The following is a 15,363-nucleotide window of genomic DNA, read 5'->3' as shown; positions in this document are numbered from 1 at the left end:
GCAGCCCAGCCAGTGTGGCTCAGTGGTTGAGCATCGACCTATGAACCAGGAGGTCACAGTTTGATTCTAGGTAAAGGCACATGCTTGGATTGTGGGCTCAATCCCCAGTGTGGGGCATACAAAAGGCACCCAATCAATCATCCTCTCTTATCATTGATGTTTCTGTCTCTCTCTCCCTTCCTCTCTGAAATCAATAAAAAAAAGAAAAAAAATATATATGTATGTATTTTAAAAAGAATTAATGCTGATGGTCAGCCTATTAACTACTGAGGCATCTACTAGTTTTTCTTGGGAAACCCTAAACAAATATCTGGGATTTACTGAACCAGATTTGAGGGTCTTGCAGAGGGGCTACAAAAATAAATAAATAAGTAAAATTTAAAAACAAACTTAAAAGCAGCAAAAATGAGTGGAAGAAAAGGCTTATTCATAAGTACTGTGGCCAGCAGCTAAACTACTCTAGGAGATAGCATTTATTAATCTAGCAAGTTTCAAGAAACCAATAAAAGCTTGATATTAAACATTAAATATTATTAATAGCATAGAACTTAAAGTAATACTTCTTGCAGTGTACCAATTAATTAAAATATATTGGCATTGTAATGATCTAGAACAATTCGAGTTCCTACTATTTAAACTCCTCCGCCCACAAATCACTCAAAATTCAATGGTTCCTAAGTTGGCCCTTTTGTTGATATTTGATTTTCTATAATAAAACATTTCAAGCCCGGGCTGGTGGTTCAGTGGGTAAGTGTCAACTTATGAACCAGTAGATCATGGTTTGATTCCTGGTCAGGGCACAGGCCCAGGTTGCGGGCTTAAGCCCTGTTGGTGTGGGAGGCAACTGATCGATGACTGTCTCTCATCACTGATGTTTCTATCTCTCTCTCTCTCTCCCTTCCTCTAAAATCAATAAAAAACACACACATATATTTAAATTTTTTAAAAGATTTAAGTCAGTCTTTATTGAGTTCTTAATATATTATCTTAATTTTCCTCATTTCATTATAATTAATGATCCAATTTAGTATAAATCCAGTTTCAGCCAGCTTTCATCTAACTGACTAAATATCTTATAAAGTACTAAACAGGTCTTTTAGAGAAGCCTATATTTTTCCGAAAGATATACTTTCTCCTATTAATGTTCTGTTCATTTTGGTTCTCTTGTATTATTTCCCTTAATATATCTTTTCTACTTTCTATAAAATTTTCACACTGTAAAATATTTTATTCTTAAAATATTTTTTTTTCACCTAAAAATATTTTACAATGTGAAAATTTTATAGAAAGTAGAAAAAATATATTAAGGTAATTAAGTTAAAGCTAGTAATTGGAGGAAACAAAATAAAGAATGCATAATATCTGGCCTTAAAAATAATTTCTAAAATTTTGGGGGAAACTTTTATTTTCTCATTTGCAAAACAATTGATTATTTTTGTTTTTTATTGCATTTTAATACAATGTTTTAAAAAGAAAATGCTCTTAAAAATAAATGAATAAAATGCTCTTAAGTGATATACACTCCATTTAGAGAAAACATGAGACATTTACAAATTCATTATTAGAATTCCATGCTGCCAAATGATCAATAATATAATCATTACATTTTGAAAAAGAATACACAAACTGGATATACTCCAAATATTCAAGCAAACATTCAAATTAGATACTAGCATCCAATCTGAATTCTGTTTTTTCCCTTTCAGAGTCTCTAGTCATTTGTCTGAGTTCATGTTTAAATGAGCTAGAAGAAGAAGGTAAGTAAACAGTAGCAGGTGTAAACAGTTAGGTTAAAGATAACTATATACCATTCTTCAAAATTATAAAAGTGTTACATTAACATGTCTCTAAGGATGATTTTTCAAGTTTAAAGCATTGAACAAAACTTTGGCTATTTTGGATCTATCTTGTGAAAAACCTGTTTCCTTTGACCCGTCTTCTCAAGTTTCAGTAACTGAAGTATGTGTTTATATGTCTGAACAGCCAATCAGCATTTTAAAAATTTAAACACAGGAATACTGACACATGTACTCATTTAAGGTATAGTCTACTATAGACTTGAAATTGCAGCCAGCCACCTTATATTTATATATTTTAATTCAAGTGATTCACTTATGACTAAAGAAAAACAGAAAAATAAACTTTTCAGCAATCTAACACTATTTCAATGTTCAGAGAGGATCTTTAGAAATATGGAGATGTTTCAGTCTTATAATCTCAAAAATGCTTTTTTTCCCAGGTCTTGTCAGAATAGAAAGCTCAACACTGTCACATCAAAATTAAGTAGAGTATATTAAGGAAAAGAGACGAAATTGTTTTCCTTGGGCCCTGGCTGGGTGGCTTAGTTAGGTGAAGTGTCATCCATACACCAAAAAGGTTGCAGGTTTGATTCTTGGTGGGGGTGCATACAGGAGGCAACTGATTGATGTTTTTCTCTCACATCAATGTTTCTCTTTCTTTCTCTTCCTCCTTCCTCACTCTCTTAACACATATCCTCTGGTGAGGATACGTAAAAAAATGTGTTTTTCTTTGGAAATTGGTTGATAAATTTACCAGTGTCTCAAAACCTAGAGAATATGGTATTTTTCCACTAAGCAACCACTGTGTAAGACAACAACTCAAATACAGATGAACATAACTACATGAATCATGTCTGGAATGTGTATATTTAAAGGCTGAGGAAAAAAAATGTTGCCATTATTCTTTGGTTCTAACCTATCTATCCAAATCTCTAACAGCTGGGTGCCTATATATTTGTATTTCCATTAAAGATACTCAAATAATGAATGGCTTCATCACATACAGCTCTTTCAGATGCACCCTGGCATTTAGGAGTCTCATTTTAGAAAAGTACACCTAACTCCACAGTAAGTGTAGGTTTTTTAAATTTAATGCCGATTATAAACATGACCTCACCCCCAAATTTGGATAATCAAATAAAACTGACTTATCAACTCAATTAACAGTTTTCAGAATAATTTTTAAAATAATTAGTTGGTTCTAGACCACCACTACAAATTTATTAAATACAGTATATCAGAAACATAATATTTATTTCATATTTTATAGCTAAATGTCATATGCTGAAAAGTAGACACTTAGAGACCTAGGGACTAAGTAACATTTTATACTAAAAAACATTCAAACATAAAAATGCAAGTCCATTAAAAAAAGACTGAGTGTGTTGTCACATTCTAAAATATACATTTATTTTTAATTTTAAAATAATATTATTTATATATTCTCTTGTATTCTTCTATCTGGAGCAATTATGAAGCATAATACCTGGTATCATAACCAAATAGAGAGGTTCTAACACAGCTAATAATAATGACAGTTTTCCAGGAAATCTGGTGTTTTAACTCATTTTTAATTTCAACATAGGCAGCAAAGTCTATAGATTCAAGATTTCAACTTCAAAATTTTCTAAAACATGTTTTTTAAAAAATGCTGCATAACTGAAGGGTCACATGACATTGTCTATCAAAAAAAAAAAAACTTGGTATACCTTATGAAGGGTATACAGCAAAAGAGACTAAGCACCTTGGGTATCTTTCCATAGGGGGGCTGTTACAAGGGGTTGACTTTCACATTATTTTCTACATGAATGACGCCCCATGCTGTACCGCACAACACCTGAGTGGCAGTTAAACAGTGATCCTGCTTATGTTCATACATAGCATTTGTTGGAAGTGATGTACTGATATCTCAAACAAAAGCTGGGAAATCTGGTGTCATGATGTAGTTCATTTATTCAACCGAAGGTATCTATATACTGGTTTGAAAAGAAATTATTTATAGTATAATACTTATTTTTAAATGTGACAGAAACCACTGGCTAAACAGGAGCCCCTGATAATCTAATTACCTGAATATGTCCTGTAAGAAGATATAAGTCTCTCCCCCCAATTTTCACTTGTATGTCCTGGATCTGAATCTACAGAATGAGAAGAGACAGGAGAAAAGAAAAAAGCACACGAAGGGAAATGCAGAATTCAACAAGCCAACATTTTTCAAAAGACCACTAGTTAGTCAATGATAATGCATTGTTTTTCCAAAAGTTTATTTTTAGGTAAAGCCAAAAGTACACATAAGTAAAACACAGGTTTGGCCCATACCTAAGATTTCAGTTTCTTCAATTAGAGTATTAAAGTTAGGAAAATTAACCATGCAGTTTTCAGTGGATATTACTGATGCTGTTTATTAAAACATATCATGGCCTTTAAAGTTATATACATTTTTAAATTTGTGAATAATGATAAAAGATGCAGTACTCTATCACTGTTTTTCTGTTTAGAATTTGTCTTTAGAAAACTTGAATAACGGACTTGAATCAGCATTTTTGTTTTAAAAGGGCAAACATATTCAGAAAACAATGGAATACTTGGGAGTATAGTATCATTCTAGACCACAGAACTTTCTATAAATTATACACATTTCTAATGGTTTGCAATACTACACTAACCACTACTAAAGACCTTTTGGAAAGAGTAGCTCAATCAAAATATGTTTATCAGCTAAGAATATGGAATTCTGCCAAACAATTCAAGACATATACAATATGGAGAATTGACTTTTGGTAATATGGCTAGAGCAGATATGCCATTTTAACCTACAATAATATTATTCTGATATTCATATTCTCAACTTATTGAGACATACTTTTCTTTCCAGTATCATTATTATAGACATTATATCACTATGAGCTCAGTCAGGTATAAGAAAACAAAAGTATTTAAAAAACCATTTAGAGGCCAAGCAACCCCAAAATATAGCATTTGAAAAATTTAAAGATAAGTCTAAAAGTTTAGTAATGAGAAGGCTCACTCAACTGAAAGTGAAATCTAATAAAAAAACATTCAGACCAATTCTAAAGCAAGTGGGTAAATGGATTGAATGACAAGCCTTTTGATGGACACTTATATTTCAAAACAGAACACAATTAAATTAACTACTAGAATTACATGAAGAATATTTAAAATTTCATTTAAGAACAAGCAAAAATTCAAAATGGTCTCCACAGATTACATAGCAAAGAAAAAGTGACAAACAATAAGCTGTGCCAACTAATAGAATTAAAGGGATTATCAAAAGCAGATCATATTATTGTGGTAGATAAAAGCATAGTGGATAAACTTAACTTTAAATTATATTCATTAATTTAATGTAGTAGTGTTAACAGTTTATCCAGATCTTCCTTTGGAAGTAATCAACACATCTGAACTCCACATACCCCTTGGATTTTACTCAAAAAAGTATGTTCATATTTGGGGCATCTGAATGTGTATTCTACGAAGATTTAATTGAGGAATGGAAAATTATATGCTACCATATCCTATTCCTTCAATCACGCCACTTCTTTCTATGATATACTGCATCAGGGGTTCTCAACCTGTGGGTCGCGACCCCTTTGGGGGTTGAACGACCCTTTCACAGGGGTCGCCTAAGACCATCGGAAAACACATATATAATTACATATCGTTTTTGTGATTAATCACTATGCTTTAATTATGTTCAATTTGTAACAATGAAAATACATCCTACATATCAGATATTTACATTATGATTCATAACAGTAGCAAAATTACAGTTATGAAGTAGCAACGAAAATAATTTTATGGTTGGGGGTCACTACAACATGAGGAACTGTATTAAAGGGTCGCAGCATTAGGAAGGTTGAGAACCACTGATCTAGACGGTAATGAGACTATTGCTACCTACTGAGGTTTTTGTAAAACTCTTAAGGGTTAAGCAGAGCTATTATCTCTCCCTGATATGTTATGCATAGCAAGGCAAGACAAGCAATACTTATATTTTAAAAGCTGTCTTTAAAGTTAATATGCTGTTTTGGGTTGTAGGAGAATAAGAAAAAAATACCAAGAATGATTTAAAAGGTTTGCACTGTATGTTTGAAAATTTTATAATAAAGGGATGAGAGTAAGTCTGTAGTAGATAATCTCCATGAAAATCTTCAAAAGGTGATAAGCATTGATTTTATTTGCTATTTTAACAGTTAGCAGAAAAATTGTTTTTTTAAAAACATTTTTATTGTTTTTTGTGGTTTTTGTTTTGTTTTTGTTTTTTTGTTGTTAGAGAGAGAAAGGGGGAAGAGGAAGAGTGGGAGGGAGACAAACTTCAATTTGTTGTTCTACTTATTTATGCATTCAGTGCCCTGACCAGGAACTGAACTAGCAATGTTGGTGTATCAGGACAATGCTCGAACCAACAGCTATCTGGCCAGGGCCTTGCTTTCTTTCTTCCTGCTTCTTCTTTTTTTTAATCCTCACCTGAGGATATTTTGCCACTGATTTTTAGAGAGTGAACATGAGGGAGGGAGAGAGGAAGAAACATCAGTGTGACAGACATCAATTGGCTGCCACCCACACACACCCAATAATGCGACAGATCAAACCTGCAACCCAGGAAGGTGCCTGGACTGAGAATGAACCAGCAACCCTTCAGTGCATGGGCTGACGCTCTAACAACTGAACAACACTGGCCAGGACAGGCTTTGTTTTCTTAGTTTAACCAGTTAACTGCCATGATATTTTGAACTGAATTTAAAAAGGTCCGCTGCGCCGAAACCGGTTTGGCTCAGTGGATAGAGCGTTGGCCTGCGGACTGAAAGGTCCCGGGTTCGATTCCGGTCAAGGGCATGTACCTGGGTTGCGGGCACATCCCCAGTAGGAAATGTGCAGGAGGCAGCTGATCGATGTTTCTCTCTCATCGATGTTTCCAACTCTCTATCTCTCTCCCTTCCTCTCTGTAAAAAATCAATAAAATATATTTAAAAAGAAAAAAAAAAAAAGGTCCGCTGATTGCATCTATAGACGCTTATTTGAGATTAAAGAATATTCATATACTGTTGGAGGCTTAGTAACTATAATTATTTTGGAGAAACATCAAAGAAATGGTTAATCCTTTAAGCCTGTAACCCTTCTTCTAGGAATGAAAAGAAAGAAAATAGCCCTGGTTGGGTGGCTCAATTGTTTGGAGCATCATCAGTATACCAAAAAGGTTGTGGGTTTGATTCCTGTCAGGGCATATATCATCAGTACGTTAGGTTTTGGGTTTGATCCCTGATGGAGGTACATGTGGGAGGCAGCCAACTGATGTTTCTCTCTCTCCTTCCCTCTATCTCTAAAATAAAAATTAAAAAAAACACACACATATCCTTGGGTGAGGATTAAAAAAAGAGAAAGAATTCACGGTATAATAAAAATACAATGTGAAAAATGCTTTTTATGGCATTACTCATAATAAAATAATTGAAAATTTAGTTTGGAGGTCAAGAAGAGATTCTCTCATGTGTAGACTCAAGATAGCTGTTCAGTACTTAATGTCAAGGGATTATGGCTTTCCCTTGGATGCCATTAGACTAGGAAAGAAAATAACTATGATTTTATGACTGATTGTGTAGGAATAAAACTTGCTTAGGGAGAAACATCAGTTACTAATTACTGTGCTAAAAAGTTTATACTATACAGTGGCAGTGTTGTAAGGTACCTATCCAATATTCATTTTCTCCTTCTTACCAGAAATACTCCAATTTTGATTAGTGTGATAACCTGCCCAGCTAAAAGTATTAGACTTTTCCAGACTTTCCAGCAACTAGGGTAGCCTAAGCAATGAGATGCAGGCAGAAGTTCCTAGGGAAGTTGTTTCATCAGTAAAAATGGCAAAGTCTAACTGATAGAAAGATTCCTTTGCCCTTGGTCATTCCTCCCTATTTTCTGCCCAGGAAGAAGCAGGCAATTTCTTGCGACTATAAGGCAAAATGCTAAAGACAAACCCCATATATGAGCTAACGGTGGCAGAAGAGAAAGATAAAAACAGCCCAGTCCCTGATGGCATTACTGAACTGCTATGGCATAGGCATAGCAGTTCATACCAGGGTATCTCCGAATGAAGACTGACAATGACTCATTCTGCTGATGGTGTTATTGCTGATTTTGGGACCATTGAGCCTTCCTTGGACAATATGAATATCTTTTTAAAAAACAGTAATGACTGTTTCATTCAAATATGTTCATTATTTTAAAAATTCAAGCCATAAAAAATATACAAAGAAAGTAACAAATCACCCCAAATCCTGGATATAAAATGTTAACATTTGAGTACCCCTTTAAATATACATAAAGTCAAAGGAAGTAGGAGACAGAGAAAGAGACAGAAAAAAATTTATTTAAGATTTGGAAAATATCATATACATACACTATCCTATATAATAAGAGAGTAATATGCAAATTGACCCTAACAGCAGAATGACTGGGAATGACTGGACACTATGACACAAACTGACCATCAGGGGGCAGATGCTCAATGCAGGAGTTGCCCCCTGGTGGTCACTGTGCTCCCACAGGGGGAGTTCTGCTCAGTCACAAGCCAGGCTACCAGCTGCCAGCTGCCAGCACAGCAGTGGTGGTGGGAACCTCTCCTGCCTCCTCAGCAGCGCTAAGGATGTCCGAATGCAGCTTAGGCCTGCTCCCTGCTGGCAAGTGGATATCCCCCGAGGGCTCCCAGGCTGCCAGAGGAATGTCTGATTGCCAGCTTAGGCCTGATCCCCCAGGGAGTGGGCCTAAGCCAGCAGGTGGTCATCCCCTGAGGGGTCCCAGACTGAGAGAGGGCACAGGCTGGGCTAAGGGAACCCCTGAGTGCACAAATTTTTGTGCACCGGGCCTCTAGTTTTAAAATATAAAGCTGTTATGATTAATTTTATTTTAATCCAATATAAAAAGAAAAAAACTAAAGAAATTACTTCTCTGTATCATATACTAAATATAAACTCATATAAATTTCTGAATATGGAAAGATTTATAATTTTAAGCAATCATTTAAAAATATATATTTCAGTTTTAGACAATATCAGTGAATCGTTTGGTATGAGACCCACAAAACATCCACTAAGTTGTAGAATCTCATTCTACAATGAAACAGTCTTTTAAACAATCTTCTTTCCATATGTGTGTTAATACCTGTTCTGTATGCACATACATATAAATACACAGAATGTGATCTTTAATGCAACCAAACAGTACATATTCTTTTATAACCTATTTTTAAGTTTACATACTGTGAACAACTTTGCACACTGCACATTCTTCTGCAATATTGTTTTTAAGGATAAAATAATACTTCTTTTTTGAATTTACTGTAATTTAACAAATCCTGTATTTACTTAACAGTATTTTCCTGGTTTTTGTTTTTGCTATTATAACAATGCTGAGATAAATGTACTTAAAGATAATTTTTGCTCTCATCAATAATTATTTATAGACTAACTGCCAAAGAATAATAAGTCAAGTGTTAACAAATTTTTAGTTTTTTATATATGCTGTCATATATACCTCCAACAACGTATTACTATAATTTAAACCTACTAAATAAAGCAAGTTCCTATTTCCAACCAGGGACCACTTCATATGATTTAGGCCAACAGTAATTTTATCAATCGTTATAAATTTTTTTCATATATTTATTTGCCAATTGTAATTTTGTTGTTCTAAACTACTTCCTTGTACCTTTTGTCCATTTTTCCATTTTTGTGTTTTTCTTTTCACATTTAAGAGATTTTAAAATACTAAATATATTAAGATAAGGGTTGTTATATATACAAAAAAAATCTTGCCCTGGCTGGTATGGCTCAGTGGGTTGGGGATCATTTAATGCACAGAAACGTTGCCTGTTTGATTCCCAGTCAGGGCTCATGTCTAGGTTGCTGGCTCAATCCCCGGTTGGGGGTGTGCACAAGATAGCCAATCAATGTGTCTCTCTGTCTCCCTCTCCTTTCCTCTCTCTCTGAAAAAAAATAAAAAATCTTAAAATAGAAATCTTACTTCTGAAGTTTTATCTTTACAATTTTAGCTAATTTAAAATATAGTACACTGTATAAAAAAGATCAATGTCAAATGTGAGGTTTGACGTTGTAATTATTTTTATATGAAAAGTATCACTGAATGGTACTTTGCATTCTATTTTTAAAAAATATTTTTATTGACTTTTAGAGAGAGAGGAAGGGAGACTGAGAGAGATAAGAAGACATTGATATGAAAAAACAACAACACTGATGTGAAAATGCAACATTAGTTGGCTGGCTGCCTCCTGCATACCCCCAACTGGGGATCGAGCCAACCTGGGTATGTATCCTGACTGGGAATCAATCCAGCAACCTTTTGGTGCATGGGATGACTCTCAACCAAGTGAGCCACACCAGCCAGGGCTATTTTATTTTTTTAAATAATAAAAATAAGACAGCTGGATTGTAAAGAAAATATTTTGCTTTGGCCAGGGAAAGAGGGAGAGATGAAGAGAAGGAGAGAGGGATGGAGAGAGAGAAAGAGAGAGGAAGAGAGAGGGGGGGGAGAGAGAGAGAGAGAGAGAGAGAGAGAGAGAGAGAGAGAGAGAGTGTCAGAGCCTGTGTGTGGCAAAAGGACCTCTAGGGAGAAAATATAAGTTAAATCTTTTTAATCTAAAAGTACATAAGCACCTTCTTCTGAGCTAAGTGATTTAGTAACAGCTTGGAAACAGTGCTTAAGGATAAGGAGAATCACATTTCAGAAAAAACAAAAAGATTTTGAATTTCTAGAAAAAGCCACTGTAACTTACAATGAACAAAGCACACAAGTTCTTAATTACTTCAAAAAAAAGAGTAATTTTCAAGATTTAAAAATATCATGAGTATTTAAGAACAATTTATAGTTCAAGCTAAGAAACCTACCTACTACCTACCTACTTCTAAAAGTGTATACTAAAAATTAAACATTTTCTAATGCTTTGTTAATATAGGGCATTTCAAAAGTCTTTAGGGTATTTTCATAGATTTCAGAATCAAGATCATTTCCATATTGCTGATTAAGATGGTTACAAAGTTAGAAATAGCACATAATTTATGTACATAAACTCAGAATGGAACACTAATTTTCTGTGAGTGAAGCTAAAACAGTGGTAAGATTGGTTCATTAATATAGTACTTAATGCAAGGTATAAAAGGATTATGATAAATATATAAACATTCAAGTTTAAATTAGTTTCAAGAAATGGTTAGTTCAGGGCTAAAACAAAATCTAGTAATTTATCAGTGGTAATAAGGTCCTAATCTATTATGAATAACTGAAATTGATTGATGTCAAGTATTATTTCTGATATACAAGAGTTTTTAGAAAAAAAGTATTATGAGTTAGGAAGTTAGCCTCAATAATTTCCCCTTCTTTTTTTAGTGGAGGGTGATTTATTTCTGAATCTAAGATGCCTAAACTTTTTTCTTGGTGGGTTCAACAATGTCCACAATAACTCAACTTTTTCTCACATGTACCATATCCTATGCTCCCTATCATTGAGTAAATTTCACTATTTAATACGCCCCCCAAAATTAAGTCTGAAAGTGATGAGATCTGTAATAAAAATTGAGAGAGTAAGAAAAAAAAGAAATTTTTTTTTTCTATCTTGGATTAGAAATCATGTTTGGTGAGAACTATTTGAATTTCTGCCCCCAAAATGGTAAAACTGAAATACGAAAATTTCTCTATTAAGGTGAAAGAGGAATGATATGAGAAAAATCAGAATAAAAGATGATTAACATTTTACAGAAAACAACAAATTATTCTACCTGTGTCTGAATCTCGTTCTTCATTTCTTGATGGGCTAATGGTAAAAGGAAGTTTACGTTTCATGGACGATTTCTCTTTCACCTCCTTGCCCACATCACTTCGATCAATTTTTGGAGTTCTGCTATAGGATGCAATCTTATCTTTACTCTATTAAAAAATAAAATATGAATAAATTATAACAATATTAGCTAAGCAATAAAGTATTAAAAAACAGTTTATGAAGGAACTTTTCAAACATACACAAAAGTAAAGAGGGTATTATAAACCATCATTGACCTCAATGCATTCAAGACTACTTTCAACAATTACAATTTATTTTAATTTGTTCCCATACTTTTACTTAATATATTAATACCAATGAATGAATATAAATCTGAAAAATTGATTCTGTATTTAATTAAACAGTGTGTTTTATTAACATCATGTGCTCACCCATTCAGGTGAATTGTCCTACCCTCATGGTCTACAGTTATTACCAAGGTCCCTCTTATAATCTAACATCCAAATTGGTGCAGCACAGCTAAACTGTGCTCTGATGATGACTCTTTTGTGAAAAATATGCTAGATACTAAGAACTAAGTGACATCACCTTAGCAGGAGAGTTTAAAAGAATAATCTTCAAACAATAATAAATAGACATCATAATTGTAGAGAATCTCAGAAGCAAATTAGAAGTAGACTCAGATTGAAGAAAACACTAGCTTTCAACCCAAAACAGAAAACAAACTAAAGGAAGAACAATGTGGGAAAAAGGGACATAAAAAGAAAAGTACTGACTTTTTTTTAAATGTAGAATTTGTCAATATCAAAAAGTGATTCTAAAAGAGCAATAGAATACAACTTTTAGTGAGTCTAATAATAAAAATGAGAGAGAAGAGGAAAATAAAACTTGAGAGACCTAAATACAATTCCAGAGGAGTTGTTAAAAAGATACAGAAAAATACTATATTCATTTTTCTACCATTCAAAATTTAAGACCTGAAAAATGGATTATTTTCTAAACATGCATTTCTAAAATAAGTTTATGAAAGAAAAATCCAAGAAACAGATATTTCCCATTTCAAATAAATGATACTATATAGCATAAAAGATGGTACCCAATTCATTTTTTTAAGTCTAAAATAAAACTGATACCTAAGAAGAGTCCAAAACAGAAATTACAGACTAAATTACTTATAAAATAAATGCAAACATAAACTATCCTAAATAAACTGTGAAATAAAATTAGTATCTTAGAAAGATAATACAGTAAAACCTTGATATATCGGACTAATTTGGGAGTCTGGGTGTCTGTTAAAGCCAAAAGTCTGTTATATATAATAAAGTAGGTTTTCAGAACGCATATGTTAAAAAATTGACAAATTAGTTAACGTTTTTTACTTACGTAGGCACACTTGTGTAATTAAAATTAAGTATGTATGAAAAGTTTAATTTCACAGTTTTCTATGTGTGTCATAATAATTTTAAATTTATACTAAATAGTTCTAGTATATGTGTGCATTCACCAGTCACTGCAAGTAAAAATGCACACAGTTGGAGAATGGCTTAGTGCATGTGTTAAAACTGCTGTAGGAAGTCACGCCATGGGAAAAGAGAACCAATTACATTGTGCACAGTGTGTTGTGATCACATGCTAATCATTCACCAAACATTGTTTAGGAGTGGTGACTCTTAGATTAAAATATGTAGACAATAGTTGTAGATATGTAATACTTATTTATGTAGGGGAAATTACTACAGTGTTTTTCCCAACATATGGCCTATTTGCTAAAATTTGTTAAAAATAATAGTGAATTAATAACAAAAAATAATCTGTTAATTTAATTATAAACAAATTGTGATTAAAATCATTTAAAAATTAACAGGGTGTTAATTTTCACATATGACATATGCACTGGACATTTGGTTGGTTAAGTCCAAGGTCCGAAAAATCAAGGGCCACAAAATTGAGGTTTACTGTACTAGTATATCATAGTCAAGCAGGATTCATCCAAAGAATGCAAGAATAGTTCATTATTAGATAATCTTATAGCAATTCATTGTATCAAAATATTAAAGAAAGCCCTGGCAGGTGTGGTTCAGTTAGCTGAATGTCATCCCATGCACTGAAAGGCTGCTGGTTTGATTCCAGGATCAGGGCACATGGTCAGGTTGCGGTGCTCGATATCAGGTAGAAGGCATGCAGAAGATGGCCCATTGATGTTTCACTCTCAAATCAATGTTTCTCTCTCTCTCTCCCATGCTTCCTCTCTCTCTTTAAAAAATCAATAAAATAATATTTAAAAAATATTAAAGAAAAACCAGTGACAGGTGATATCATCTGAATAGACTACATTAATTCTTAATAAATCTATTAGCAAATTAGGAAGAGAAGGTGACTACTTTGTATCTTAACACATTGTATGCGGGAAACATATTTATACGTTTTACTTATACGTTTTACGTTGACTGGTAGTAGAGCGCGGGACACGTATTAATACGTTTTTTATAGACTAGCGGTAGAATGCGGGTAACGTATAAATACGTAAACTAAAGTTATCATAATTTTACTGAATGTTGCCATTTGTGTAAAAATTTAGGAAAAATGCCCGCGCCACCCGTTAGCGCGCGATAAAAACTACCCGCAAACAATGTGTTAAGTGGTAAAGATTGCTTAAAAAGAAAAGCTTCTTATTTCCCAGTTATAAAGTAAAATCTTGTTAACTTGTTTTTTTCACTTCTGCCAATGAAATGGAGCTTCACAGGCATACATTTTGTTCATAAAGATTTTTTAAAATTTAGGTTTAATTATTACTCACATACTAGAGGCCCGGTGCATGGATTCATGCATGGATTCACCCTCTCACAATCTGGGACCCCTTGGGAAATGTGGAACTGCTGGTTTCAGCCTGATCACTGCAGGCCATGCTGAGGGACCCAATAAGTGCACGAATCTGTGCACTGGGCCTCTAGTATGCATATAAGATCTTTGGTTAATCTCTTCCCGCCCTCCCTCCACCCTCTCCCCTCTGAGATTCATCAGTCTGTTCCATGTTTCCATGCCTGTGCATTGAGCATCTGCCCCCTGGTGGTCAGTGAGTGTCATAGCTACCGGTCGAACAGTGGAACGATCGAATGGTCCAATGGTCACTTAGGTTTTTATATATATACCAGAGGCCTGGTGCACAAAATTTGTACATGGGGGTGTGGGGGGGGTCCCTCAGTCTGACCTGTGCCCTCTCACAATCCAGGACCACTCAGGGGATGTCCAACTGCCAGGTCAGGCCTAAACTGGCAGTCGGACATCCCTCTTGCAATCCAGGACCACTTGCCCTTAACCACTCTCCTGCCTGCCAGCTCGCCCCTAACCGCTCGCCCGTCTGCCTACCTGCTCGCCCCTAACCGCTCAGTATGTGTCACAGTGACCCGTTGTTCCGCCATAAGGGTCACTTAGGCTTCCTATATAATAAAGAGGTAATATGCAAATTAACCCTCACACCCTCACAAGATGGCTGCCTATGACCAGGCCAGCAGGGGGTTAGTGAGGGACGACCAAACAACTGAACAAGCAGGCTGCGTGGGGTGACCAGGCTGGCAGGGGGAGAAGTTGGGGGCAACCAGGCCAGCAGGGGAGGCAGTAAGAGGCGACCAGGTCAGCAGGGGGGCAGTTAGGGGCAACCAGGCCAGCAGGAAACGGTGTATTTGGGGGTGACCAGGCCAGCAGGGGAGGGCAGTTGGGGGCGATTAGGCTGGCAGGGAGGGCAGTGAGGGGCAACCA

General features: G+C 34.7%; 1 protein-coding gene across 6 annotated transcripts in view; it reads right to left on the bottom strand.

Annotated features, from left to right (window-relative positions):
• The window catches only part of ANKRD12 (ankyrin repeat domain 12), a 111,137-nt gene that overhangs the window by 63,685 nt on the left and 32,089 nt on the right, over nt 1-15,363 (bottom strand). For 4 of the 6 annotated variants that reach the window (XM_059706610.1, XM_059706613.1, XM_059706616.1 and 1 more), the window contains exons 3-4: nt 11,606-11,753; nt 3,869-3,937 (exon numbers count right to left, since the gene is read on the bottom strand). In XM_059706610.1, coding sequence (XP_059562593.1) covers nt 3,869-3,937; nt 11,606-11,753 — 217 coding nt within the window. The remainder of the gene's footprint in view (nt 1-3,868; nt 3,938-11,605; nt 11,754-15,363) is intronic. The other 2 variants (XM_059706611.1, XM_059706615.1) reach the window with 1 other exon arrangement.

Source organism: Myotis daubentonii, chromosome 8 (assembly GCF_963259705.1).
Source record: "Myotis daubentonii chromosome 8, mMyoDau2.1, whole genome shotgun sequence".
In the NCBI taxonomy this organism is placed as follows: domain Eukaryota; kingdom Metazoa; phylum Chordata; class Mammalia; order Chiroptera; family Vespertilionidae; genus Myotis; species Myotis daubentonii.
The sequence above is the reverse complement of the archived record's forward strand: the minus strand, read 5'-3'. Positions and strand labels throughout refer to the sequence as shown.